Source organism: Anolis sagrei, chromosome 3, assembly GCF_037176765.1.
Source record: "Anolis sagrei isolate rAnoSag1 chromosome 3, rAnoSag1.mat, whole genome shotgun sequence".
Lineage (NCBI taxonomy): Eukaryota > Metazoa > Chordata > Lepidosauria > Squamata > Dactyloidae > Anolis > Anolis sagrei.
The window spans coordinates 186,951,777-186,975,897 of record NC_090023.1 but is presented as its reverse complement, the minus strand read 5'-3'; the positions used below and the strand labels follow the sequence as shown (position 1 = coordinate 186,975,897).

At 40.0% G+C, this 24,121-nt stretch overlaps 1 protein-coding gene across 4 annotated transcripts in view; it reads right to left on the bottom strand.

Annotated features, from left to right (window-relative positions):
• Positions 1-6,005: 6,005 nt before the first annotated feature.
• The window catches only part of IDE (insulin degrading enzyme), an 85,082-nt gene continuing 66,966 nt past the window's right edge, over positions 6,006-24,121 (bottom strand). For all 4 annotated transcript variants that reach the window (XM_067465743.1, XM_060768710.2, XM_060768708.2 and 1 more), the window contains exons 18-25: positions 23,627-23,718; positions 21,738-21,849; positions 20,743-20,910; positions 16,640-16,912; positions 15,559-15,620; positions 13,682-13,754; positions 13,291-13,358; positions 6,006-10,877 (exon numbers count right to left, since the gene is read on the bottom strand). In XM_067465743.1, the coding sequence (XP_067321844.1) occupies positions 10,782-10,877; positions 13,291-13,358; positions 13,682-13,754; positions 15,559-15,620; positions 16,640-16,912; positions 20,743-20,910; positions 21,738-21,849; positions 23,627-23,718 (944 nt within the window). In that variant the 3' untranslated portion in view covers positions 6,006-10,781. The remainder of the gene's footprint in view (positions 10,878-13,290; positions 13,359-13,681; positions 13,755-15,558; positions 15,621-16,639; positions 16,913-20,742; positions 20,911-21,737; positions 21,850-23,626; positions 23,719-24,121) is intronic.

Here is a 24,121-nt window from a genome sequence, read left to right as displayed (position 1 = left end):
GGCTGGAATCACTGGATTGTTGCAGGGTTTTTTTGGGCTGTATGGATATGTTCGAGAATCATTCTCTCCTGACGTTTCACCTACATCTATGGCAGGCATCCTCGTAGGTTCAACCATGTTTGTTTTCAACTCAGTCGAAAGAGATGGTGGTGAGAAGCCACACCTGTGTCACTGGAACTAAAAGACATGCCACACAAGTATTACTCTATTCAATGTCTTCTTTGCTACAGTTTGGCACTAGATTATTTGCGGTAATCTGTATAGATAAAATAGCTTTGTCCAGATATGCAAACCAAGAATCTGTTGGCATTTGACTATATTTTGATGAGAACCTGCTGTGGAATCCTTGGTTCAGAGAAGTGGAATAATTGCTTTCAATAATGTAGATTGGCTGTGAGTAAGTTACAATCTACAAACCAGTTAAACCGGATTGCTTACCTTAAACCTGTTTGCCGAAGTGCTTATATCAAACCAGGTGTGGTTTGGATTGTAGCTTAATCATTTAATCTGGTACACAATTAAACATATGGAGTATCAAAGTATACTTGAATCATCCTACCAAACTCAGGTGGACCTTCTAATAATAATAATAATAATAATAATAATAATAATAATAATACAACAACAACAACAACAACAACAACAGGAAAAGATGATACGATATGAGGATTTAAAGATCAAACTGCAAAGACTGGCACAAGCCAGTAGAGGTGGTCCCAGTGGTGATTGGCACACTGGGTGCAGTGTCTAAAGACCTTGGCCTGCACTTAAACACAATTGGTGCTGACAAGATTACCATCTGCCAGCTGCAAAAGGCCACCTTACTGGGATCTGCACGCATTATTCGCCAATACATCACACAGTCCTAGACACTTGGGAAGTGTTCGACGTGTGATCCAATGCAACAGCCAGGAGAGTGTCTGCTGTGGACTCATCTTGTTGTGTTTCTAATAATAATAATAATAATAATAATAATAATAATAATAATAATAATTCTTACATCCCATCTCCATCTCCCTGAAGGAACTCGGGGTGGTTTACATGGGGACCAAACCCAATATAAGCAAGGTTAAAAAAGTACACAGTTAAAAACATATAACAACAAAAAAGCAATAAATATAATAATATAAAATAAATAATAATAAAACTTAATTTTTACCCTGCCACCATCTCTCCGAGAGAACTCGGGGCAGCTTACATGAGGCCAAGCCCAACAGTACAGCAATATACAACATAAAATACAAACAGTAAAATTAAATAAAAATTAAATACAAAAACAGTATAAATGAACACAGCCAAACAATATAAAGTCACAGTAATTGGGCATGACGAATTACAAGGATTAAAAATTAAAACATCATAAGACATGAACCAAGTAACAACCACCCAATAGTCGGGAAAAGTGGGCATGTGGAGATTTGGGGTTGACAGGGCAGGACAAGGGCTAGTGCAAACGCAGGCTGTTGGGTCAGAGGCTGGGAATACAGTGCTGGAGATCTTGCTAAAAGCAGAGGGCTAGGCAGAACTTGATCAGTACTGAATTATTCTTCAAAGGCATATTGGAACATACAAGTCTTCAGGTCTTTCTGGAAGGTGGACAAGGTGGGGGCTAATCTAATCTCCCTGGGGGGAGAGAGTTCAGAGCCAGGGAGCCACCACAGAGAAGGCCCTCTCCTTTGTCCTCACCAATTGTGCTTGTGACGGAGGTGGGAATGAAGGGTCTCTCTGGCAGATCTTAGCGCTTGTACCAGTTCACAGAGGGAAATATGGTCACGAAGGTAAGCAGGACCTTCGTTAGGGCTTTATAGGTAATGACCTGCACTTTGAATTGAGCCCAGAAACTTATCGGCAGCCAGTGGAGCTGCTTCAGTAGAGGCATTTTCCACTCCCTGTAACCAGCTCCAGTTAGCAAACTGGTTGCCGACCTTTGCACAAGTTGTTGTAGCTCAGCCAGTTGAGGATATTGATAAGGAGTCTGGGGGTGCAGGGCCTGCAGCTGAGGATGTTGATGAGGGATCTGAAGGTTCAGGACCTGTTCAGGCAGAAGGGATGTTGGAACAGAAAGGCAATTCACAGGTTGGGAGAACGGAGGACTCTCTGTGTGAAAACAAAACTGTTTTTACAGAATGACAAGCGGGAAGAGAGATTAGATAGAGAGGCAAGACTGCTTCTCTGTGGGAAGAATTCCAGGTGCAAGTCAGGAGATGGGAAAAGCAGCCGAAGGGCTGAAGGAATGCTTTCATGCATTGCTGTCCTTATTAAGGAGGAAACCCGCTTTCGGTTTTTTCAGATCAATCAACTTTGCAATTAGAGCAAGGATCTTTTGCCTTGGTTCTCGCTTCAAGTTATGCCTTGGTCAAGTTTTGCTTTAAGTCTTGGGGATTTTACCATGAACTCAAGATAATGTTTTGTTCTTTGATTCTTGGATCACTTAAGTGGATGTTTTATTCCTCGTCTTTGGATTATTCAAGCTCATGAGTTTACCCTGCTCCTTGGATTTATATTCATGTTTTAACCCTTGCATTGGAGTTTTAACTGTGGTTTTGTGAGACACTTTATATCTTACCTATTTGGATCTTTTAATCTTTTACTGTGCCCCCCCCCCCCCAATAAACTGTTTATTTCTATGTTGGGCTTCCTGGTGAGTGCTTGAGCAAGGGGTAACCCAGCTGAGGTGCAACACAAGTTGCAATTTCCGGGCTATCTTCAAAGACAGCCCCACGTAGAATGCATTGCAGTAATCCAATCTAGATGTAACACCAAGGCATGGATCACCATGGCCAAGTCAGGTTTCTCGAGGTACGGTCACAGTTGGCATACAAATTTTAACTGTGCAAATGCCCTCCCAGCCACTGTCGATTCCTGTGCATCAAGCATCAGCGCTGAGTCCAGAAGGACTCCGAGACTTCAGACCTGTGACCTCAGGGGGAATGTAACCCCATCGAGCACAGGTTGCCACCCAATAACTCGATCGGCCTCGCGACTGACCAGGAGGACCTCTGCCTTGTCTGGATTAAGCCTCAGCTTGTTAGCCCCCATACAGTCCATCACAGCAACCAGGCACTGGTCCAGGATCCAGGGGCTGCCTTGGAATTAGGTGGAAAGGAGTAGTAGAGTTAAGTGTCATTTGCATAGAGATGGCACTGAACTCCAAAACTCTGGATGACCTCTCCAGTTTCACGTAGATATTAAAAAGCATGGGAGATAGAATGGAATCTTGTGGGACCCCAGCAGGATAATGGCCAGGGGTCTGAACAGGTGTATCCCAGTTTCACCAACTGGGTACGATCCTCCAGGAAAGAGCAGAGCCACTGCAGAGCAGTGCCCCCAAGACCCATTCCAGAGAGTTGTCCCAGAAAGATACCATGGTTGATGGTATTGAAAGCTGCTGAGATGTCCAAGAGAACCAACAAGGGCACACTCCCCAGTTCTCTGTGGACGTCATCCACCGAGGTGACCAAAGCCATCTCCGTACTGTGACCAGGCCTAAAACCAGACTGCAATGGATCTAGATCATCAGTTTCAACCAAGAATCTTTCCTAAATAAGCCTGTAATTTTATGTAAACTTACCATGAAATAAATCCCATTGGTTCCAACCAGTTTCTGCATCAACCTGTAGTTGTGTCTCTGCGAAGGAACTTGAGTTGATAATGTTCCAGTGCTGAACCCATAAAGACATTTTTGTGTTGGTATTGATGGGGTTTAGAAGTAAAGTAAATTAGTTCATAGAAGGAAAATCTCCTGACTTGTGCACTGTGATGTGATCCACCAAAAACTCCGTCAGGCGGTTGAGGGTCTTCCAAAAACAACGTGGGATGAGACAGAAAAATGTTCCTTCTCCCCAACTTCTTTAAGTTTATTTACCTTAAAATTAAGGCAGTGTGTTTAGGATTGGGTTTTAAATTTGATGTAGTCCAGGCACATGGAAATTCTGTCCCTCTGTTGTTTTAGTGGGCGATTCCACCCAGCAGAGGCAATGGTAAGGAATAGCAGGAATTATGGTGGGGAAAAGGTTCCCCATCCTGATTTTTAAATTCCTTAATATGTGTACAGATTTTAAAGCTGTATACTAATGCCAAACACAAATCACAAAGCAACTGATATCAAAACTAAAGCAATTACTAAAACAGTGGTTCTCAACCTGTGGATCCCCAGGTGTTTTGGCCTGCAACTCCCAGAAATCCCAGCCAGTTTACCAGCTGTTAGTATTTCTGGGAGTTGAAGGCCAAAACATCTGGGGACCCACAGGTTGAGAAACACTGGACTAAAATGTTTCTGTAAAAGTCCAGCCCCTGGTTTTCTTGCTGTCTGTTTAGAAGATTTGGAGTGCAAGGAATCACTGGCATTTGGAGGATGTTGAAGAACGGCTGGACGCAGATTTTCAGTCTTGGTTTGTAATGGTGTGCCTACTACAAATAATGCAAGGAAGACCAATATGGGAAAGAATGGGGTTCTACTTTAGCAGTGTGAGTCAACATACAAAAGAAATGCAGAAGCAGTTTAGCTTGGGATGTTGTAGGTTTTTCGGGCTGTATGGCCATGTTCTAGAAGCCTTCTCTCCTGACGTTTCACCTGCATCTATTGCAAGCATCCTCAGAGGTTGTGAGACTTCAGTTGTGGGATGCTGGGCTCACTGCAACAGGTAGGTGATGGGAACATGGTGCAGTTATCAGTGGGTTTCCCTTCAATAGTGGGGGACGAGTATATAACAGGAGGCCGACTGGGAATGGGATGGCAACGGTCTTGCTGATTTGTCTTCTTTGTGCAATGAAGTTTTCTTGTATATGGCTTAATAGCTGAAACTTGTACTCTGTTCTGACTCCTGTTTTTCAAATGGTTTCTATTCTTATTTTAGAGGTAAACAAGAGCAGAGAATGGTTTTTCACAAAAATATATCATTACAAAAGGCATCCTAAACTTCTTCCATAGTTCTGGAAAATTTGCTTGCGAGCCCAGAAATTTGAAAGACTCTATCCCTTGAACAATAGTTTCCGAGCACCATCTGTGGATACTTTTATGAGCTTGTTTTCCTCAGCTGCTGTGTAAGCCACTCTAGTTCATACACATTAACTGAAAATGGATCACTAATCCAGTTTTTGCTCACATCAGGAACAAGGAAACATTCATGAAACACACTGCTTTGAATCTAATGCCACTATTTGTTATGCCTGTGCTCTCATCTAGTTGGAGAGCAAAACAGGGAGACAAACAAATTCTAATAATTGTGTTTTGGAACTGGCTGCCAAACCATCAATTCTCTTTTTAACTGTGGTATTTGACAAAAGTATTAAGTAAAGGTCGTTGGCCGTTTTCCTGTTAATGGAGAAACCATGTTTTTTTAAAGCAGGTAATACAAGTTCTCCAGCTATTGTGTGTGGCTTTTTGGGTTTTTCTGCAAGTTGGTAAACTTCAAATAATGTTCTCACTGTATTGTCGAAGGCTTTCATGGCCAAGTTACTGGGTTGTTGTAGGTTATTCAGGCTGTATGGCCATGTTCTAGAAGTATTCTCTCCTGATGTTTTGCCTGCATCTATGGCAAGCATCCTCAGAGGACCTCACAACCTCTGAGGAGGGCTGCCATAGATGAAGGCGAAACGTCAGGAGAGAATGCTTCTAGAACATGGCCATACAGCCCAAAAAACCTACAACAACCATGTTCTCACTACATTTTTGTTGTGACAACCAGTTGGTCTTCTAAAATCATTTATTTACTTTCCTAAAACTTTTGTGCCTTGCTTTTGAAAAAAGTATTTTGCTTTGAACATGATGCACCATTCCCCCCCCCCCCCTTTTCTTCTTATTTCTTTTAATGTAAAATCTTTTAAATTTTGTTCAAGGTCTTCCTATATTTCCTGTAAGGACAATTCAGCCCCCTGGAATCCATGGACATGTTAAATGTGTCAGCAGCATCATTTAAAATAACCCTTTTCTATAGACACCCAGAGCCTGGCAGTCATGACTATTAACACGGCAAAACTCAAATCAATGGGAAAGACTCCAAAGGTTGTATTCAGATTGTTTATTGTCAAGAGTATGACAAACACTCCGCCATACTATGTCAACATGCACCCAATTCCACATCAACTGCTCAAAATAGCACTTGCAAAAATTACAGTAATCTAGTCATAATTGATGGTTGGTTACACAAATGTTGTTAACGAGCACTAAAATGGAATTACAGTGTACTCTAGGTAGTCTATTATTGCTTGTTGACACTGCAGCTTTGGATCTACTGGAGAGAATCCACTGATATGCCTGAGTTATCAAACTGCATTGTTCTACCAAACTCAAACTATAAAATGCTGGAGAACACTTTTAAAAAAAGAAACTGAATATTGCTAATAGACACATTGTGTTCCTAGCACATGGACACGCTGAATTCATGGTATTTTTTAAATAAGGCTTATCGTATTATTGGTGGTTTATCATGGGTACTCCATTAATGTATGGAATACAGGCAAAAAAATGAACGAGGAAAGAAGATCACAGGGAAAATGATGTTGGCATATTGGGACCTCTTCAGTGCTCCTCCTCCTAGTCCAGTGGTTCTCAACCTGTGGGTCCCCAGATGTTTTGGCCTTCAACTCCCAGAAATCCTAACAGCTGGTAAACTGGCTGGGATTTATGGGAATTGTAGGCCAAAACACTTGGGAACCCACAAGTGGAGAACCACCATTCTAGTCCTTCCCAAAAAGCTATCCCGCCTTTCAGAGTGGCATCCTATTTGGCACCAAAGGTGCCAACATTGTGTGCATCCAGAGGGCTTTCTTTGCTTGTCTGAACGGCCATCTCTGGGGCCCAGGTTCCACATTCCTTGAAAGGTAATAACAAGTATGAATATTCGGTGCATACTATGCGAATGTGGTGTCACAAAGAAGGAAGCATTGCCTGTGTTATCTTATAATCCTAGCACCAATATTTAATATTAGGCTGGCAAACATTTATTTTCCGCAAATTGAAAAATCACTTCGGAAGCCTGCCAGTCTAACTGAAAACCAAGTGACCTGTTATGTAAATATAAAAGGTTTTCTCTTGCGCTGGAATCATCTGATATGATTGTGCAAGTTATAATATAAACTCAGTGTTGAGTTACTTGAATAAATTAAGAATTATCTTTTATTTCACAAACTGAATTGCTATTATCAGTTGCTCATAGTTCTTGGCCACCGTATTTACTGAAACGTCAAATCTCAAAATACATCATTTTGAAATGTGCATTCCAGTTCTCTCATTAAAAACAGCTACAAAAGTTACTGTGAACCAAACAAGGAGACACACAAAAATCTGTTGAACATTTCGGAGAAAGAGAATACAACTGTAAAGTTAACTCTGATAGGATTCCATAAGTAAAGAAATGGTGACTGGTTTTTACTAACAGCTTGTAAAACAGCATGTTTTCTAATGAATTTATTCTGATCCTCCAATCAAAGATCCGGAATAATTCTATAGTCATTTTTTGGGAATACAACTGCCATTATCAATACCCAAATTTCTACTAGAGGAAAAAACCAACACATTCTCTCCGCAAAAAAATGTTTTCACGAAAGCTGACAGCATCACAACTTTGAATGCTCTCCTAAACAGGGGTGAGGAACCGACAGACCTCCAGAAATCACTAGGATATCATTCCCATCAATCCTGACTTTTGGTCAGGAGGATAGAATGAAGAACATGGGTGTCAGCAGCTAGAGTCCAAACTATTCCTTCTGGAAGGTCACTGATTCTCACACCGCCCCTAAAAAATGACTGAATCTATTTGTGACAAATTGTCCTCTGAGAGATGAATCAAAACTTCCTTGGTCCAGTCTTCCTATCAACAGTCTCTAAGCACCGCTCCTGTATTACTCTCCCTGCCTTTGCGATATAATTTTCCAGCAGATTCCCTCCTCAGCACCAATCCTTTGATTTGACATGTGAACAATACTTGCATGATTAATCCCCAATTCGCCTGCCAAAGCTTGCGTTCCATAAATAAAACTACATGTTTATTTAAACATCGCAGCATAATCATATGATAGCATCCAAATTCAGAGTACAAATCCATGGTGTGCGTGGCAATTTCAATACATTATGCCACTTGTCAATTGGTGAAGACGTCCATCGATTGCTCAGCATGCTGTCAGATTGTTTTTTCCCCATATGCTGAAAAAAACCTGTTACCCGTCAGATAACCTCTTTACCATGAAGACAGCTATAATGAATACTGAACTGAAAGGCATGAAAGGCTGACCTTCAGCAGCACACACACACAGACAAACCCTGGAGAAATCTTGGCCTAGTTCTGTCTTCCAATCGCCCTCTTCTTGCCATAAGAGCTGGGAGAGGTTTTCAAACTTAACAGGGTGAAATCAAGCAGTGTTGTAACACTTACTACAAGATATACCAGGTCAAGTCTGTGTCCTAAGAGTGGCTGTTTATTTCCTACTTGGGCATAACATCTCTGTTTTCAGGAAGTTGACATTCTTCTTCTGTCAATTAACAAGGCAATTAATGTATGATGAGATGAGTGGGTGGCACAGCCAAAATCACCATAATACAGCCAGATCTGACATAGGAGGTAATCAATGCGTTGAATACAGGAAGTACTACACAGGTCAGATTTCTAAAGAGGCACAATTTCTCTTAGAAAGGCAAGCTGGGTCTAGAAATCCATCATGTTTTTAAGACTTTTCCTGATGGACCCCCCTGTCCTGAATGTCCAGACCTTTGAACCTATGTAATGAACTCAAGGAGAGTAAATATCTGAAAAAAATACATCAGTAAATGCAAGTGCATTTTCTCCTCCAAATCATTTTGATGAATTCATCAGCACCTGATCATTCTCTATGTGCTTTTAGTGTCATAGCGACCATTCAGTATAGACTGAAGACTAAAAAAAGATTGAAACCTATGTTATCATTTTCATTTTTAAAATTTTGAATACAAAGCTTCTTTAGTTGTGCTGTATTCCAAGAAAACCATTGCCGTTACGTCTGTTGTTTTGTATCCCGAATTGGCCGCCATTTTGTGCTATGACTGGCATTTCGGATACATGAAGTTCCAGAAGATGACAACGACAAAGCATCAAACCAGTGTTTGAAAGATTTTAAGGTTCAATTTCATGTTGTATCATGACTATAATATGTAACTGCTGACATGATCTAACAATGTAGCTGTACATTGTCTTCCTCACTTTCAGTACTACCGGGCTAGCACACGTAGGGCTGGTCTAGCACAGCAGTATAAACCACCTGCCCACCGGAAGGTTGGCAGTTCAAGCCCGGGTCGGGGTGAGCTCTTGCCATTAGTCCAGCTTCTGCTCACCTAGAAATTTGAAAACAATGTCAGTAGATAAAAAGGTACTGCTTTGGCGGGGAGGTAAAAGGTACCCTGAAAAACATGCCAGCAAAAAACCGACCAGGAAAGGAGTCCATGGATGACATGCTCCTTCCCATGGAAAATGAAACAACATGGCTGACTCGAGCACAGCCGAATCCCGGAGATGAAAAGAGGGAAGCCTTGCCTCCATTTATGTACTATCTGTCCCTGTCAATTGAATAACGGCATTGAATGTTTGTCATATATGTACCTGTAATTCCCTCTGAGTCTCCTCGGGGGGATAGAGCGGAATATAAATAAAGTATATTATTATTATTACTGAAGGCTGAAAGACATGTCTGTATACCTTGAAAACTTTAATCAAGATAAGAAAAGAATGGTAGATGAGGATTATGGTTCATAATGCTTAATGGAACCAATATTTTGATGTTGTAAGAAGTACAACCAGCACCGGACATTCAAATAATGCAGCTCTGGGGATCCAGGCGTAGCTGTGTTTTGGTGACAAATGCTAAGATCTCAGTTGTATCTACCAGCTTGGAAGTATGTCTCATGTCCACAGTTTAAATATCTCTTAAAATCCACTGCCACATTTTGGCTGGTTGCTAATTCGAAACAAAGTGAGGGCGGCCCTAAAGGGATCTAAATCAGTAAACAAACAACTGGAAGAAAATCAATTCATTTATGTAAATAAAAAGAAATATTATCTGTGATTATTTGAGTAACCCTGAGAAAATGCAAGGGCTTTAACAGAAGATAACTCTTAGTAAGAAAAAAGATGGCTACCCAAGTGTTTCCAGCATTTTACTAGTCTGAATATAAAACATCCCCAATTGTGTATAAAGATTAAAAGTATATCCTAGCAACTCCTCTTATATTGAAGACATCTGTTGGCATTTTACTAATTTCATCAGATTTTTATGCAGAACCAAAGGACTTGGCTGCCTCTGAGGATCATTTCTTTTTAAAATAAAAATTCCATTCCATGCTCTCTCTTTAAAAAATATTACTATGTGTCTTTTAATAATGTTTTGTTTCTCCACATCCAATAAAATAAACTCCCCAAATGTTTAAGATTAATGACCACTTGTAGGAAAAGGAAGAGCCTTTAAAGTAAAACCAGTCTGTCCAGAACGCTTCTTCATATTCCATTTTGCAAACAAAATTGTTGAAGGGCCACACTATTGTTAAATATACCATACCTACACAGACCTTTGAATATACCACTTGATTTGGGTCTCCAAGAGAGGCTCTACAATAAACATGACATATGACTACGGCCTATTTGCCTAATTTGCTGGATCCTTATCACACCATTGATGCTGAATGAACTTAGAAGGAATCAGGGACCCTCATATTGGGACAGTTTGTCCAAATAACAATTTAAGAAGCTTGCTCATTATGAAAACCCACTGCAGTCACACAAGAATGATCCACTTCCAGTTCTTCGCTCAGCATGTCTTCACAGTTTTGCAGCCATGAAATTGATATGAGGTTTCACCAGAGGGAAGAGGGGTAGACTGCGCTTGAACTCCGTCATGTTCTGAATCACGTCTGGCTGCAAATAAGCATTTCAAGAAAGATACATTGAGAATGCAGCACACGCATAAATATCCATAGTGGCACACTCGTTTTTAAAACCAAATGAAAAACGACCACAGCCTAAATTTGGAGAATCAAGATGTGGGCTGTGAATCTACACTAAACAAGATTTAAAGCAGGACTCATCAAAGGGAGGCTCTCTAGCCATCGTTGGATTGCAACTTCCAGCAATCCTAAGAGTGGAGGATCCTGGGAGTGGCAATAATAATAATAATAATAATAATAATAATAATAATAATAAACAACTTTATTTATACCCCGCCACCATCTCCCCAAAGGGGACTCAGTGTGGCTTACATGGGGCCAAGCCCAAACAAGAATTACAATATAACAATACAAATTGCAATAAAATAAACAACATAACATTAAAATATAAAACATCAAAGCATATAAAACAATATACACAAAACATAGGAACATAATGACAGAAAGACAAAGGCCAGGCCGCATATACATAAAATGATTTAAAAATCCAATAATATCTGTAGGCCTTTTCTTCAGACACAGCCCTACTTTAAAGCCAATGTTCCTGTGATGAACAAAGACGACACATTACAAAGCTGAGTTTGCAACAGGTTACAGAAACAGCTCTGTTTCAGAAAAGCTACAATAAACTACTTCAAGGTATAATGAAATGCGCAAGGTTAAATAATTCCCAAATGGTACACAAGGAGATAATACTAACTCAGGATAAATTTGCATCAAGCCACCAAGTATTTAGAAGGGTGTATGGCAGCTCAGCAGTTCTCTGCTAAGAAACAAGCAACGTTTCAGCTTTTTGACAAAATCTGCCATTAGGTGATACATGGGTCATAATGGTTTCTATGACAAATGCTGGAGTTTAAAAGACAATGACATCAGTCTAATTATACTGAGATTCAATGTTTGGAAATATCGCCAGAAAATAGCATTTACATTATAGTTAATTATTTCAAGACCATCTGAAGATTGGTTATAGTGGCAAACCAGCCCAAATAAAGCAAAAGTGCGACAACATCAAGTCCCAGAAGCAAGGTATTTCCCACTGTTGTGGTCTATGCAAACTTTCAGGTTGAGACGTGAACACTGAACTCTATAAAACACATCTAGAAGCACAACCCCTATGTCTGCAAATACAGAGGGTAGTTTTCCCTCCTTCATGGGAATCTGGTTTTCCAGGAGTGCTTGGGTCATTCCACATATCGCTTTCAGTGGCTCAAATATAAACTAACTAGCCACCCCCCGACCACGTGTTGCTGTGGCCCAGTCTGTGTATATGCGTTTTGTGTGTGTATATATGTATATATGTGTGTGTTTGTGTATATATATGGTTTTGCACATGCGTTGTAATGTATTTTTTGGGGCTTTTTGGGGCTTTTTAAGTCTCTTCTGCTGTGTTTTTCAGTGCTTTTCTGAATGATGGTCCCTCGTTGGTCTGATAGGTGTATTGTGTCAAAATGTGGTGTCAATTCATCCAGTGGTTTGTGAGTTATGTTAATCCCACAAACAAGCATTACATTTTTATTTAAATAGATTAAAATATAAACAAGGCCTGTGCCTGTTTGACCACAGTGCCTTACTCTGGAGGAGGTGTCTGAGTAAGGCATTTAGTGGCTGTGGTCCGTTAGTAACCCTGAAGAACTCTCCTAGCCATTTTCCTTTCTGAAGAAAGCTGGAAGCATACTCTCCAGGGGAATCATGACATGTTTTCTTTTCCTGCCACGGTAATAACACAATAGCAAGACATCCAGCACAGCTTTCAGAAAGGCCACAAATGGCTCACTCAAGAGAGGTCTATAAAGTGGCTCAAAACCCCTCTTTGTCACTGTGGCACTGGCAGTCTCCATGGTTAAGTCATCATCAATTCATTATTATTATTTATTTATTTTCCACATTTGTATCCTGCCCTTCTCACCAGTTAAGGGACTCAGGGCGGCCTTAGAACAGGCAACGATTCGATGCCAACACATATCAATCCGAAGATAACCAAATACATTAAAATCCAAACAATTAAAAGATGTTAAAACAACAGTTAAAATCATGAAAATTCAAATCAGTGCCTTGTGCAAATGAACCACTGGAAGTTAGGCACTGGGGTTACAGACTAGAGGGAAGAACAGAGATAGAGATGGAGCAGAAACAGAAAGAGTGCGGGGCAAGGCAACATTTGCTTGTACTGCTATTGCTAAATTGTACATTTGTCTCTCCTAAGCACTTGTGGCCCTTCACATGCAATCTTACTTGTCTGGACCCTCCATGCATTTACTCATTCTAACATAGGTGTATTTACTTTTAAGCAAGCGCAAGCTCAGGCTTAGCATGCTCATAACCATGTTGAACAATATCTTAGACACTTTTATGAATGATTATGAAAAACGAATTCTTTTTACCTGTGGCAGTGCTGGTGCTGGTGCCAGGTTTACATCGTTTTGGCATGGAAATTCTCCCACAACAGGACCTATTCAATAATAACAACAGCCACATCTAAATCTCCGTTAAAATATTCCAGTAGCACACCCACATATTCTGCATGGACTATTCAATGTAAAGAACTAAAGGTTTTTTTCTTCATTGTTTTGAAATCTGCAAATCTTTTCCAAACATTAATGACCCTCCTGGGCTTCTATGCGTAAATATGCTTCTACCCATCCACTAGAGGTCATAAAAATCCTTCCAGAATTTAGTTTTGTGGGACTATGCTTGCTCTACATTCTAAACAGCTCTTCTGGGAAGAACTGAACAGAGATTTCTGGAAAGAAAATAACTGCAGTAAATACTTACACGAATCCATCTCCCTTGCTAATACATGTACAGATACTTTGTGCCTTCTTGGAGCATCTATTGCCAACAAATCCTGCAGGAAAAAGAACATGGCCAATTATTTCAAGAGACCATTTATTTATGTCAGTATTTATATTCCATACTATAACTGAGAATCACAGGACAGTGTAGAAAATATATATAAAAATAACGATAACAATACTTTTATAAGACTAAAAATATATGGAATTGTTTTATCACTTAAAAATGGTTAATTTAAAATAAGGCCAACCACAGCATATGTACAAATCGGATAGGCTTTTGAGTTGGCACCAGAATAACATTAACACTGGTGAAGAAAAGTCCTCCATGAAGAATTCCATAACCAGGGAGCCAGAGAAGGCCTTCTCCCATGTCCTGCCACAATGCAGTCTCCTCCCTACTGGTGTGACTCAGAAAAGGAAAGGAATATACAAGGAGAGATGCTCCCCTTCAAGCATCAAAGCCATTTAGAGCAGGGGTCCTCAAACTTTTTAAAGAGAGGGCCAGGTCACAGTCTCTCAAACTGTTGGAGGGCCGGATTATAATTTGAAAAAAAAAACCATGAATGAATTCCTATGAACGTTGCACATATCTTATTTGTAGTGATGGGAGTTGCTGGGATTTATAGTTCACCTACAATCAAAGAGCATTATGAACCCACCAACGATGGAATTGAACCAAACTTGGCACACAAAACTCCCATGACCAACAGAAAATACTGGAAGGGTTTGGTAGGTTTGGTTTTGGAGTTGTAGTTCACCTACATCCAGATATTACTGTGCACTCAAACAATGATGGATCTGGACCAAACTCTACACGAATACTCAATATGTCCAAATGTGAACACTGGTAGAGTTTGGGGAAAATAGAATCTTGACATTCGGAAGTTGCAGTTGCTGGGATTTATAGTTCACCTACAATCACAGAGTATTCGGAACCCTACCAACGATAGAATTGGGCCAAACCTCCCACACAGAACCCCCATGTGGGCCACAGCAACGTGTGGCAGGGGACGGCTAGTAATAATAATAATAATAATAATAATAATAATAATAATAATAATATTTTATTCATATTCCACCTTATCTCCTCGGAGGGACTCAGGGCAGATTCCAAACATAAAAGGCAAACATTCAATGCCCAAACACAACAACAATATATCCATAGTAATGAAATTTGGCAACCCAACATATAAAGACAAATTATAACTTAACAACTAAAATTAAATAAAAAACACAGCCTATATGGTACTACACTTTGGCAATAAAAATGAAATGCAAAGGTATAAGATGGGTGACACCTGGCTGAAAATAGTACATATGAAAAGGGTCTCAATATCTATTTTTATTTATTGTTTTATTTATACCCCGCCTTTCTCCCCTTGGGGACTCAAGGCAGGTAACACTTCACACTAGGCAAATTTTTAAGATGCAATACAAAAGTTAGTTGACCAAAAACTGAACATGAGTCAACAGTGTGATGTGGCAGCTAAAAAAAAGTCAATGCGATTCTAGGCTGCATCAATTTGGGAATAATGTTGAGATCAAGGGAAGTCATAGTCCATATGGAATACTGTGTTCAGTTCTAGGTACCATAATTCAAGAAGGATATTGACAGGCTAGAACATGTCCAAAGGAGGGGGATCAAAATGATCAATAGTTTGGAAACCAAGCCCTATGAGGAACAGCTGAGGGAACTTGGTAGGAGCATCCAAAAATCGAGCTTAAATAATCACAGACTTTACCAAATTGATATGTTTTGTTACATATATTATAACGTAATTTATCTTAACTTTCATACAAAACAGCTCCAGATATTTCTCAATAAATTAATTGAAAATACTGTGATCAACTTACCTTATAAAAGTGCATTATGTTATCCTTTGTAAGAGTTTTGAGAAATGCCACTTCAATGTTATCTGGACAACAATGGTGAGAAATTCATACAGTTATGTTTTGCTTCCATATTCTTAAAAGGCTGTAAAATCTCAACACATGTTTGCCATTGCAAATACTGTTATCCTGAATGATAAATGTATTTCTTGGACCCAGTCCTTAAACATGGCTAAGGGATTAGTAGTGCTAAATTTCCATCAAGCCTCTTTTTCACAGCCTGTGGAAAGAAAGAGATAAAGCAGCCCTGGGATATATCTGAACTGAACAATTATCTCTTTCAAAACTATAAGGTACTGTATTATATTTGTTACTTTATGCCTTCAAGTCATTTGCTTTATGGCAGTCCCAAGGTAAAGGACAGGTTCTTGTCAGAGTGTGACTTGCTCAAGGCTTTCCACCTGGTTTCCCTGGCCAAGCAAGGATTTGAACCCTGGGTCTCTGTGTTCTACTCCAACACAACCACTAACCACGTTGCCTCTCTGTATAGCACCAGATAACACTAGGTAACACAATTTTTGTTCCTGGGTTATAAATGCCATTTCCTAATTGGTTGTATCATAAAAGCATGGGAAAAGTTTATTAAACTGCAAAAACTTTGTTTTTGTGGGACATCCTGCAGCACATTTTGCTATGGTTTTTCAATAGATATCTCATAGACTCCCAACCACTTCAACATAGTTTCTGGCAGCCACAAAAACCAAGTTTTTGGAGTATAAAAACTGCTTTCAAAGTCACTAATGCACAATTAAACAGGAAATAATACTTTCAAGCGAGGATCAGATTTTTTTTTCAAATTTTGTTACATTAAAAAAAGTGTACTAAAAATACATGCCAAACTTCCAGACTTTGGAAGAAACGTCTTTTTGGATTATACCTCTTAGAATATCTCGGCTGTAGTCTAAAAACAAAAATTCTTCAAGATTTGGATGTGAAATTTAGTATTATTTTATTATTCATCATAGCCATTTTAGATGTGTCTGATTGTGACTTCTGTCTGGAAATTTACTATTCTAGTCACAGTGGAGCTGAGTCATCTCCTTACCTCTGTCAAAGTTATATTGCTGAGAAATTATTTCTCCCCAGTATTTTGCACACTCGGCAGACAGTTTCTTTGGTTTGTCAAGGCGACGAATTGCTAAAGCCTGGATATGCTTTTGAAATGCTTCTTCTGACATCTCTTCTACACACTTCTCCATGGTTTTTAAGAATGCTTCAACCCTGCTCTCCAAATAGTGTGGAGGCTTTTCTGACTGGATGATAAATCGCAGTCCTTGGATACCATTAGCTCTTCGTGGACCACTGAACACAATGTACCCTTGGAAAAAAAATAAGCAAATTCAATCTATTCACATCTTATCTGTCATCAAAAGCTTCTGCTTTCAAGAAAAGGAAGAAAGAACGTGTTTTATTACTGTGTAAATTCATATTAAGTTCTAACATGATCATTAACCCCTTAATGGCTAGTACAGTTCTACCCGCACACACTGTCTGCTGAAAGTTTTAGGAGCAATGCAAGGTCCCCATTTGTCCTGAGGAGAGTAGAGCTTGGTAGATAGAAAGATACATAAAGGCCCATCACTATGACATACTTAAGAGTGGCGTGTGGGTAAGGTCATTTAGACTCATCTGCTATGATAGTTACATTTCCCCTTTAATATTTTAAATCTGGAGATCATATACCATGCAGTTATGGACAAGTCTACATAGGGACCACCAAACACAGCATTGCCCAAACAGGAATCAAGGAACATGAAAGGCGCTGCAGACTAATTCAATCTGAGACGTCAGCCACAGCAGAGCACTTGATGAACCAATCCGGACACAGCACATTATTTGACAACACAGAAATGCTGGACCACTCTAACAACCACCATATTAGGCTATACAGAGAAGCCACTGAAATCCACAAGAAGTTGACAATTTCAACAGAAAGGAGGAAACCATGAAAATAAACAAAATCTGACTACTAGTATTTAAAAACTCTAAAATCAGGACAGTAAATAAAGAGCAACACTCAAAAATCAGGGAAATTTCAGACAAGAATTAATCAGAGTCAGCTAACACCTCCAAACAAAGGATCCCCCAGGCAGCAACCAGCTAGGCTTTGAAGCTAAAAGGCATTAAATGCTAATCAAGATTGCCAATGGCAACATTCACACTTGCCCCAAGCAGACAAGAGTTCTTTCTTCCACCCTGGACATTCCACAGATATATACACCTCACTTGCCTAGTTTCTAACAGACCTCACAACTTCTGAGGATGCCTGCCATAGATGTGGGTGAAACATCAGGAGACCATGCTTCTGAACATAGCCATATAGCCCAGAAACTTACAGCAACTCAGTGATTCAGGCCATGAATGCCTTCAATAACACATTTTAATCATTTTTTTTATTGTACAGGAAGTTTTAAATAAGTAATGGGAATCCACAGTATGGCCATGTTCCAGAAGCATTCTCTCCTGACGTTTCACCCACATCTATGGCAGGAATCTTCAGAGGTTGTGAGGTCTGCTGGAAACTAGGCAAATGAGGATTATATATCTGTGGAATGTCCAGGGTGGGAGAAAGGACTTGAAACTGCAAGGCCATTCAATACTAATCAAAGTGGCCATTTGCAACATTCATACTTGCCTCCAACAGACAAGAGCTCTTTCTCCCATCCTGGACATTCCAGTGATATATACACCTCACTTGCCTAGTTTCCAACAGACCTCACTACCTCTGAGGATACCTGCCATAGATGTGGTAAAAACATCAGAAGAGAATGCTTCTGGAACATGGCCATACAGCCCAGAAAACTCTCAGCAACCTATTTGACTTCTTGGCTTATTTGTTTTTAAACCATTCACACAAAGGAATATAACCCCATCCTGCTAGAGAGGCTGCTATTTTTATCCAATTTAATGTGAAAAACAGGGACTTCAAGCTCTTCAACTGCATAACTCTAAGTATTCAAAACATTATATAAGATGTGTGTCCAAATTACATAGTATGAAGCATCAAAGGAATCCAAACAACAATGCCAATTTGCAATGGGAAAATTAGGCACACTCGACGTATCTCATTATTCTTTAGTCATCCTGAATCAGAGCATCGGGTACAAATACGATTGTACCTATAGCAACTGAAATAAAAAGTCTACCAATTGAGACTTTAATAACACTGATGTCCATTTTGAGCTGTATTCAGTTAGACCAAACTTAGTGAGCGTTCAAATCTTTGATCACTGGAAGGAAAGCAAACTGGTGGTGCTGATGTGACCAGCCATATACTGTACATGCTCCTGTGCGTAATTACTCACAGATGAGTGGGAGAAAGGGAAGTATGAGAATGGAGGGTTCATGTGTAATTCCCTTGCTTGCTCAAGCAGGCAGGGGGTGGGGAATAAAAGATTGTGAAGGGTGTACACGTGCATTCCCTCACTTACTTTGACTGGTGTGGAAGGGAACAGAATTGAAAACATATGGGGGAATATGTGCATATACTTTCACTCATGCACTCACCTGAGAAGAGAGGGAGGGAGGGAGGGGGCGAGATGGGCGAGTGCATAAAGAGAAACGTTGCATGTGTGTTTTCCTGTGCATTCACTTGCACAGGAAGAGAGGAAAGGGGATTCAAGTGCAAGGAGGGGTATATTCCCTCATGTGCATAGTGGCACAATGGGTTAAATCTTTGTGCCGGCAGGACTGCTGACCAAAAGGTCGGTGGTTCGAATCTGGGGAGAAGGGTGAGCTCCCATCTATTAGTTCCAACTTCTCACAGGATGGTAAAACATCCAGGAGTAACGTCCTTGCAGATGGCCAATTCTCTCACACCAGAATCAACTTGTAGTTTCTCAAGTCACTCGACACACACAAAAAATGTGCACACTCAGGAGGAGAGGAAGGGGATTGGACAAAGAAGCATGAAGAGGAAGGGTGCGTGAGTGCATTACCTCACATGTAGGTGGGAATGGGATAGATAGTATGATGAGAGAAGGTGCATACATGCTTTGGTGGGAATATGGGATGAGAGAGTATGAGGAGGGAGGATATGGGTATGTGTTCATTCACCTACTGGATCAGGCAGCTGGTAAGGGGTTGGAACAAGGGACCACGAGTAAGGATGGTATGCACGCATGTTCCCTCACACATTTGCTTGCTTGGGTGGAGGGGAAGAAGATGGGAAAAGGGAGTATGAGGAGGGAGCGTGGGTGCATGCATTCACTCAGACAGGGATAAAGGGATGGGAAAGGAGTACCATTCAGATAATATGTGCATGTATTTATTCATTCAGGTAGGGGGAAGTGGATGGGACAGGGAAGTGATGAGAGGAGAGGGGTGTGCATGCATTCCCTCCCACATGTCCTTGTCCGGGTGCGAGGGGAAGGAGATGGGACTGAGAGCAGGGAGGGTATGTATGTGTGCGTTCCCTCATTTATTCACTTGGGCAGGCAGAGGGATGAAGATGGGGACTGGGGAGCATGAGAAGTGTGTGTGTGTGCAATCTCTTACTCACTTGGGCAGATGAGAAGGGGATGGCATGAGGAAGGTGTTTTCATGCATTCCCTTTTGCCTTCATTTGGTTGGTAGGGAAGGGGACAAGATGAGGAACATGAGGGTAGAAGAGCATTTGCATTTCCTCATGTACTTGGGTGGGCAGGTGGGTGAAGGGAAGTGAGGACAGAGGATAGATATTTGCATTCTTTCATACATTCATTTGCGCGAGCAGGGCAAGAGAATGGGACAAAGAAGCATGAGAAGGCATGAAAGGTGGTGGGCAGGTTTCTGGGAAGGTTGGGTCGGAGAGAGGAGGAAGAGAAAGTTGAAGTGGGAAGAATGGCAGTGGGAGATAGGCAAAGGTAATGAGAAGGGGCTGGTGGTAGTCATCTGTTTGCCCAGTAGACTCTCACACTATCAACTCTCCCTGCTATGACATTGCCATGTCATCTGTTTCCTACCTACCTAAGCAAGAGAAGGCTCAGGTAACACATATGTAGCTGTATACAGTCACCCCATAAATACAGGTACTTTTGTGTGTGTGTTTGGAGGGCTTAAGAGATATTCAGTTTTCTGACTTTTGTGGGGGTCCTGCGCCCTCTAAACCCCACAAAAGTAGGTTGGCTGCATACTGAATTACAAAAAGACAGAGAACCAAATGCTCACCTAGCTGCTCCTTAGTCCGCAGGGTATTGAAGCAAGGCTCTGAGATAATCTGACAGAAAAGTTCCAAAAACATATTCTCTGAGGTGCTTTGCATATCTGTTTGATAATATATTTCTATGCCGCAATTATTATGAACTTCATTCCTCTGTTGATAGACGAACCAACCTCCTACAAAAACATAGGAGACATACAAAAGGTCATTCTGGAAGAGAGCCAAAGGAGTCAGCCCTTAAAATAAACAAAATATAAGTTGAAGGTGAAGCAATGCATTCTAGGTGCAATGGTTCTCAGAGTTTAATTCTTCAGATGTTTTGAACGTTAGCAACAAGAAGCTCCAGCTGGCAAAAACATTGGCTACAGGTTCTGTCAAAGATGTTCAGAATTTTTAGCTCAAAACAGCTGAAAAGCGTCTATATTGGTATTGAGCATTACATATATCTAGCATGTGCAAGTCATGGATGAGGGGCCAAGTGAGGCACTATATTTCTAGCAATGTGACTTTTCCATAAGCAAAAGATGTTGCCTTTCAACTATATCAGTACATCAAATATGTATGTGTCCTGAAACAATGCCAAAGAGGGTTTGGGTAAATAGTGCTTCCATTGTGTACATTAGTAAATATTCCCAAAGCAATCTGTAACTCAATCTGTAACTCAAAAATTTTCTATTGGTTTTACTATCCCACACTGCAAAACTGTGAATAAATTCTGAACATGTATTTGAATGTCAAGTACTGAGAATTAAACATTTCATTTGCATTATTATTCTACATTGTATTCAACGAGGCAGGGTTTTTCCCCCATCTAATGCTACAAAAAGATGTGTGTTAATTTTGCAAACCAATTGATTCTGAAGACTTCTTTAGTTTACCACCGAAACCATGCCAGTTTTTAAAATTAGAGGTGATTGAAAGGATATTTGTCCTCAGTTTTTTCAAGTTCCATGCAGTGTGAATCTCACTTTTAAATGAGCTTACATCTAGAAGGACAACTTACTGTCAGGCAGCTGCACTTCTCTGTATCGTACTAGCTGACTGGGAAGCAGGGGTTTTGTGTGAGCATGCTCAATGAGGGTGTCTTCAACCATCTGCATCATTCCTAGCGCAGCCTAAAGAAAAAGAATTGTTGCAGACTTTATTCATCACCTGATAATTTTCCAGTGGGAATGCATAGAATTGTTAACAGGCAAGAACATACATGCAGTTTTTGTTCTACATGGTAATAGGGTGACTCCTGTTCCTACGAATGCAACTAGTCGCATTATCTGTATACAGAAATTGACATAGCTGTCACTGTCTAGAGCCACAAAGTTCACAAAGTGAAAGAGAAGCTATAAAAAGGAATTGAGAGAAGCTGCAACCTAAGAAAGACAATTTTCTTCTTGACTCCTTCAGTGCACATTTCTCATCTCATGAATGAATGTAACACAGTCTGTGTGTTCCAACACTGATGGCAGTAATAACCAGTAGCGCTGCCATTTTCCCTCCGATTGTTATTTCCACTGATTTTCCTTTATAAAGTATGCTACATGGTGGTGCACCAGGTTAAACCACTGAGCTGCTGAACTTGCTGACAGAAAGATTGGCAGTTTGAATCTGGGGAGCAGGGTGAGCTCCCACTCTTAGGCTTAGCTTCTGCCAAACTAGTAGTTTGAAAACATGCAAATGTGAGATCAATAGGTACTGCTTCTGCAGGAAGGTAACTGCGCTCTATAGGGTCATGCAGGCCACGTGACCTTAGAGGTGTCTACGGACAACACCAGTTCTTCAGCTTAGAAATGGAGATGAACTCCACCCCCCAGAGTCAGAAATGACTACACTTAATGTCAAGGAGAAACCTTTACCTTTATCTTAATGAGGATTACACTGTGTAACATGATTTATTGTTCCTGGATTATAAATGTCATTTCCTAATTGGTTCTATCATAAAAACATGGGAAAAGTTTATTAAACTGCAAAAACATCATTCGGCACATTTCTTATATTTTTTCAATGAATATCTCACAGAGATATTCTAGAAATTGTAGCCAATCAGAACGCCCACCCTACACTTTTTCCAAGGTCTCATTACTATATAATACATTACTATATAATACAGTTTAACTGCCTTGAACTGCATTATATGGCAGTGTAGACTCATAGAATACAGTTCAATGCAGTTAAACTGGATTATTTAGCAGTGTAGATCCTGCCCAAGTCAAAAGCTTGCTATGTTCAATGGGTTTCTCAATCTATAAGAAGTGGTGTTTGTATGGCGACTTATCAGAGGCAAAAGGCCACTGTGAAATAACCAGTAATTAATTAAGGAAGACGGTAAATGGAACATAGGAACGGCACAACGACTATGAGAACGGATCTGATTTCAATTGAGGCGTTATATATGTTGTTTGTTGATTTGTCCTGTCTGATTGTTAATTGTTGTGGATCAACGTCGTCGATCCTGTTGTTGTATTGTTGTGTTTTAATTGCACTGTAAACCGCATTGAGTCGCCTGTTAAGGGCTGAAAAATGCGGTATAAAAATGAAGCAAATAAATAAATAATAAATAAATAAACCAGAGTGTAAAATACAACAAAACACTTCTAGCACCCCTAACACATGTCCAATTTGGATACATATAATCTATACCGATTACTGTTCAAACAGACAACATTCCATTTTTCTATATGGGCTTCTCATCTTATTTTATACATCTTTATATAGACAAAGATATATTAAAAGAGAAACAGGGAATAAAGAAACATCTAAGACAACCTTTATTATTCTACTGAAAATATATGAAGATTTTAAAAGCAACCCAAGCTATATAGAAACCTAAAAAACTTGATTTTAAGTTCATGTAGCCATTATAAATCTGTTTCATCTGAAAAACACATCAAAACTAACCTGTTTTGTTATATTGCCATGGAGAAGTGCTTCAATGTGTAACCGTGACAACAGCTGAGAAATAAAGGCCTTGAGGCGGGGAAGAGTGACATCTACAACAGATATTTTGACATTTAAAATCAATCATGTTTTCCATTTGAAAAAAAAGTATATTATTCTAAAATGAAACACATTTCTTAAGCAGAAATAATAAAAAATCATAACCATCACCAAAAGAGAGTGGGTGTTTTCTTCACAAATACTCATGTTTGGAAAAGTTTCAGGATCTAAATTGCTGTGCTCACTGCACAGTTTGCCTTGCTTAGAATTCATATGTCGTTTGACCCAGATTCCAATACAGAAAAAAAAGGAAAAGAAAGGAAAGTAAAGACTACCCTGTGCTGCAATCAAGCTAAAGACACATCCACTTTCAAAAATAGTAACAGTCATTCAGGTGGTGGCTGAAGATAAAGCTTAAGCTGTTAACTACATAAAGAACATGGGATTTATCTTTCT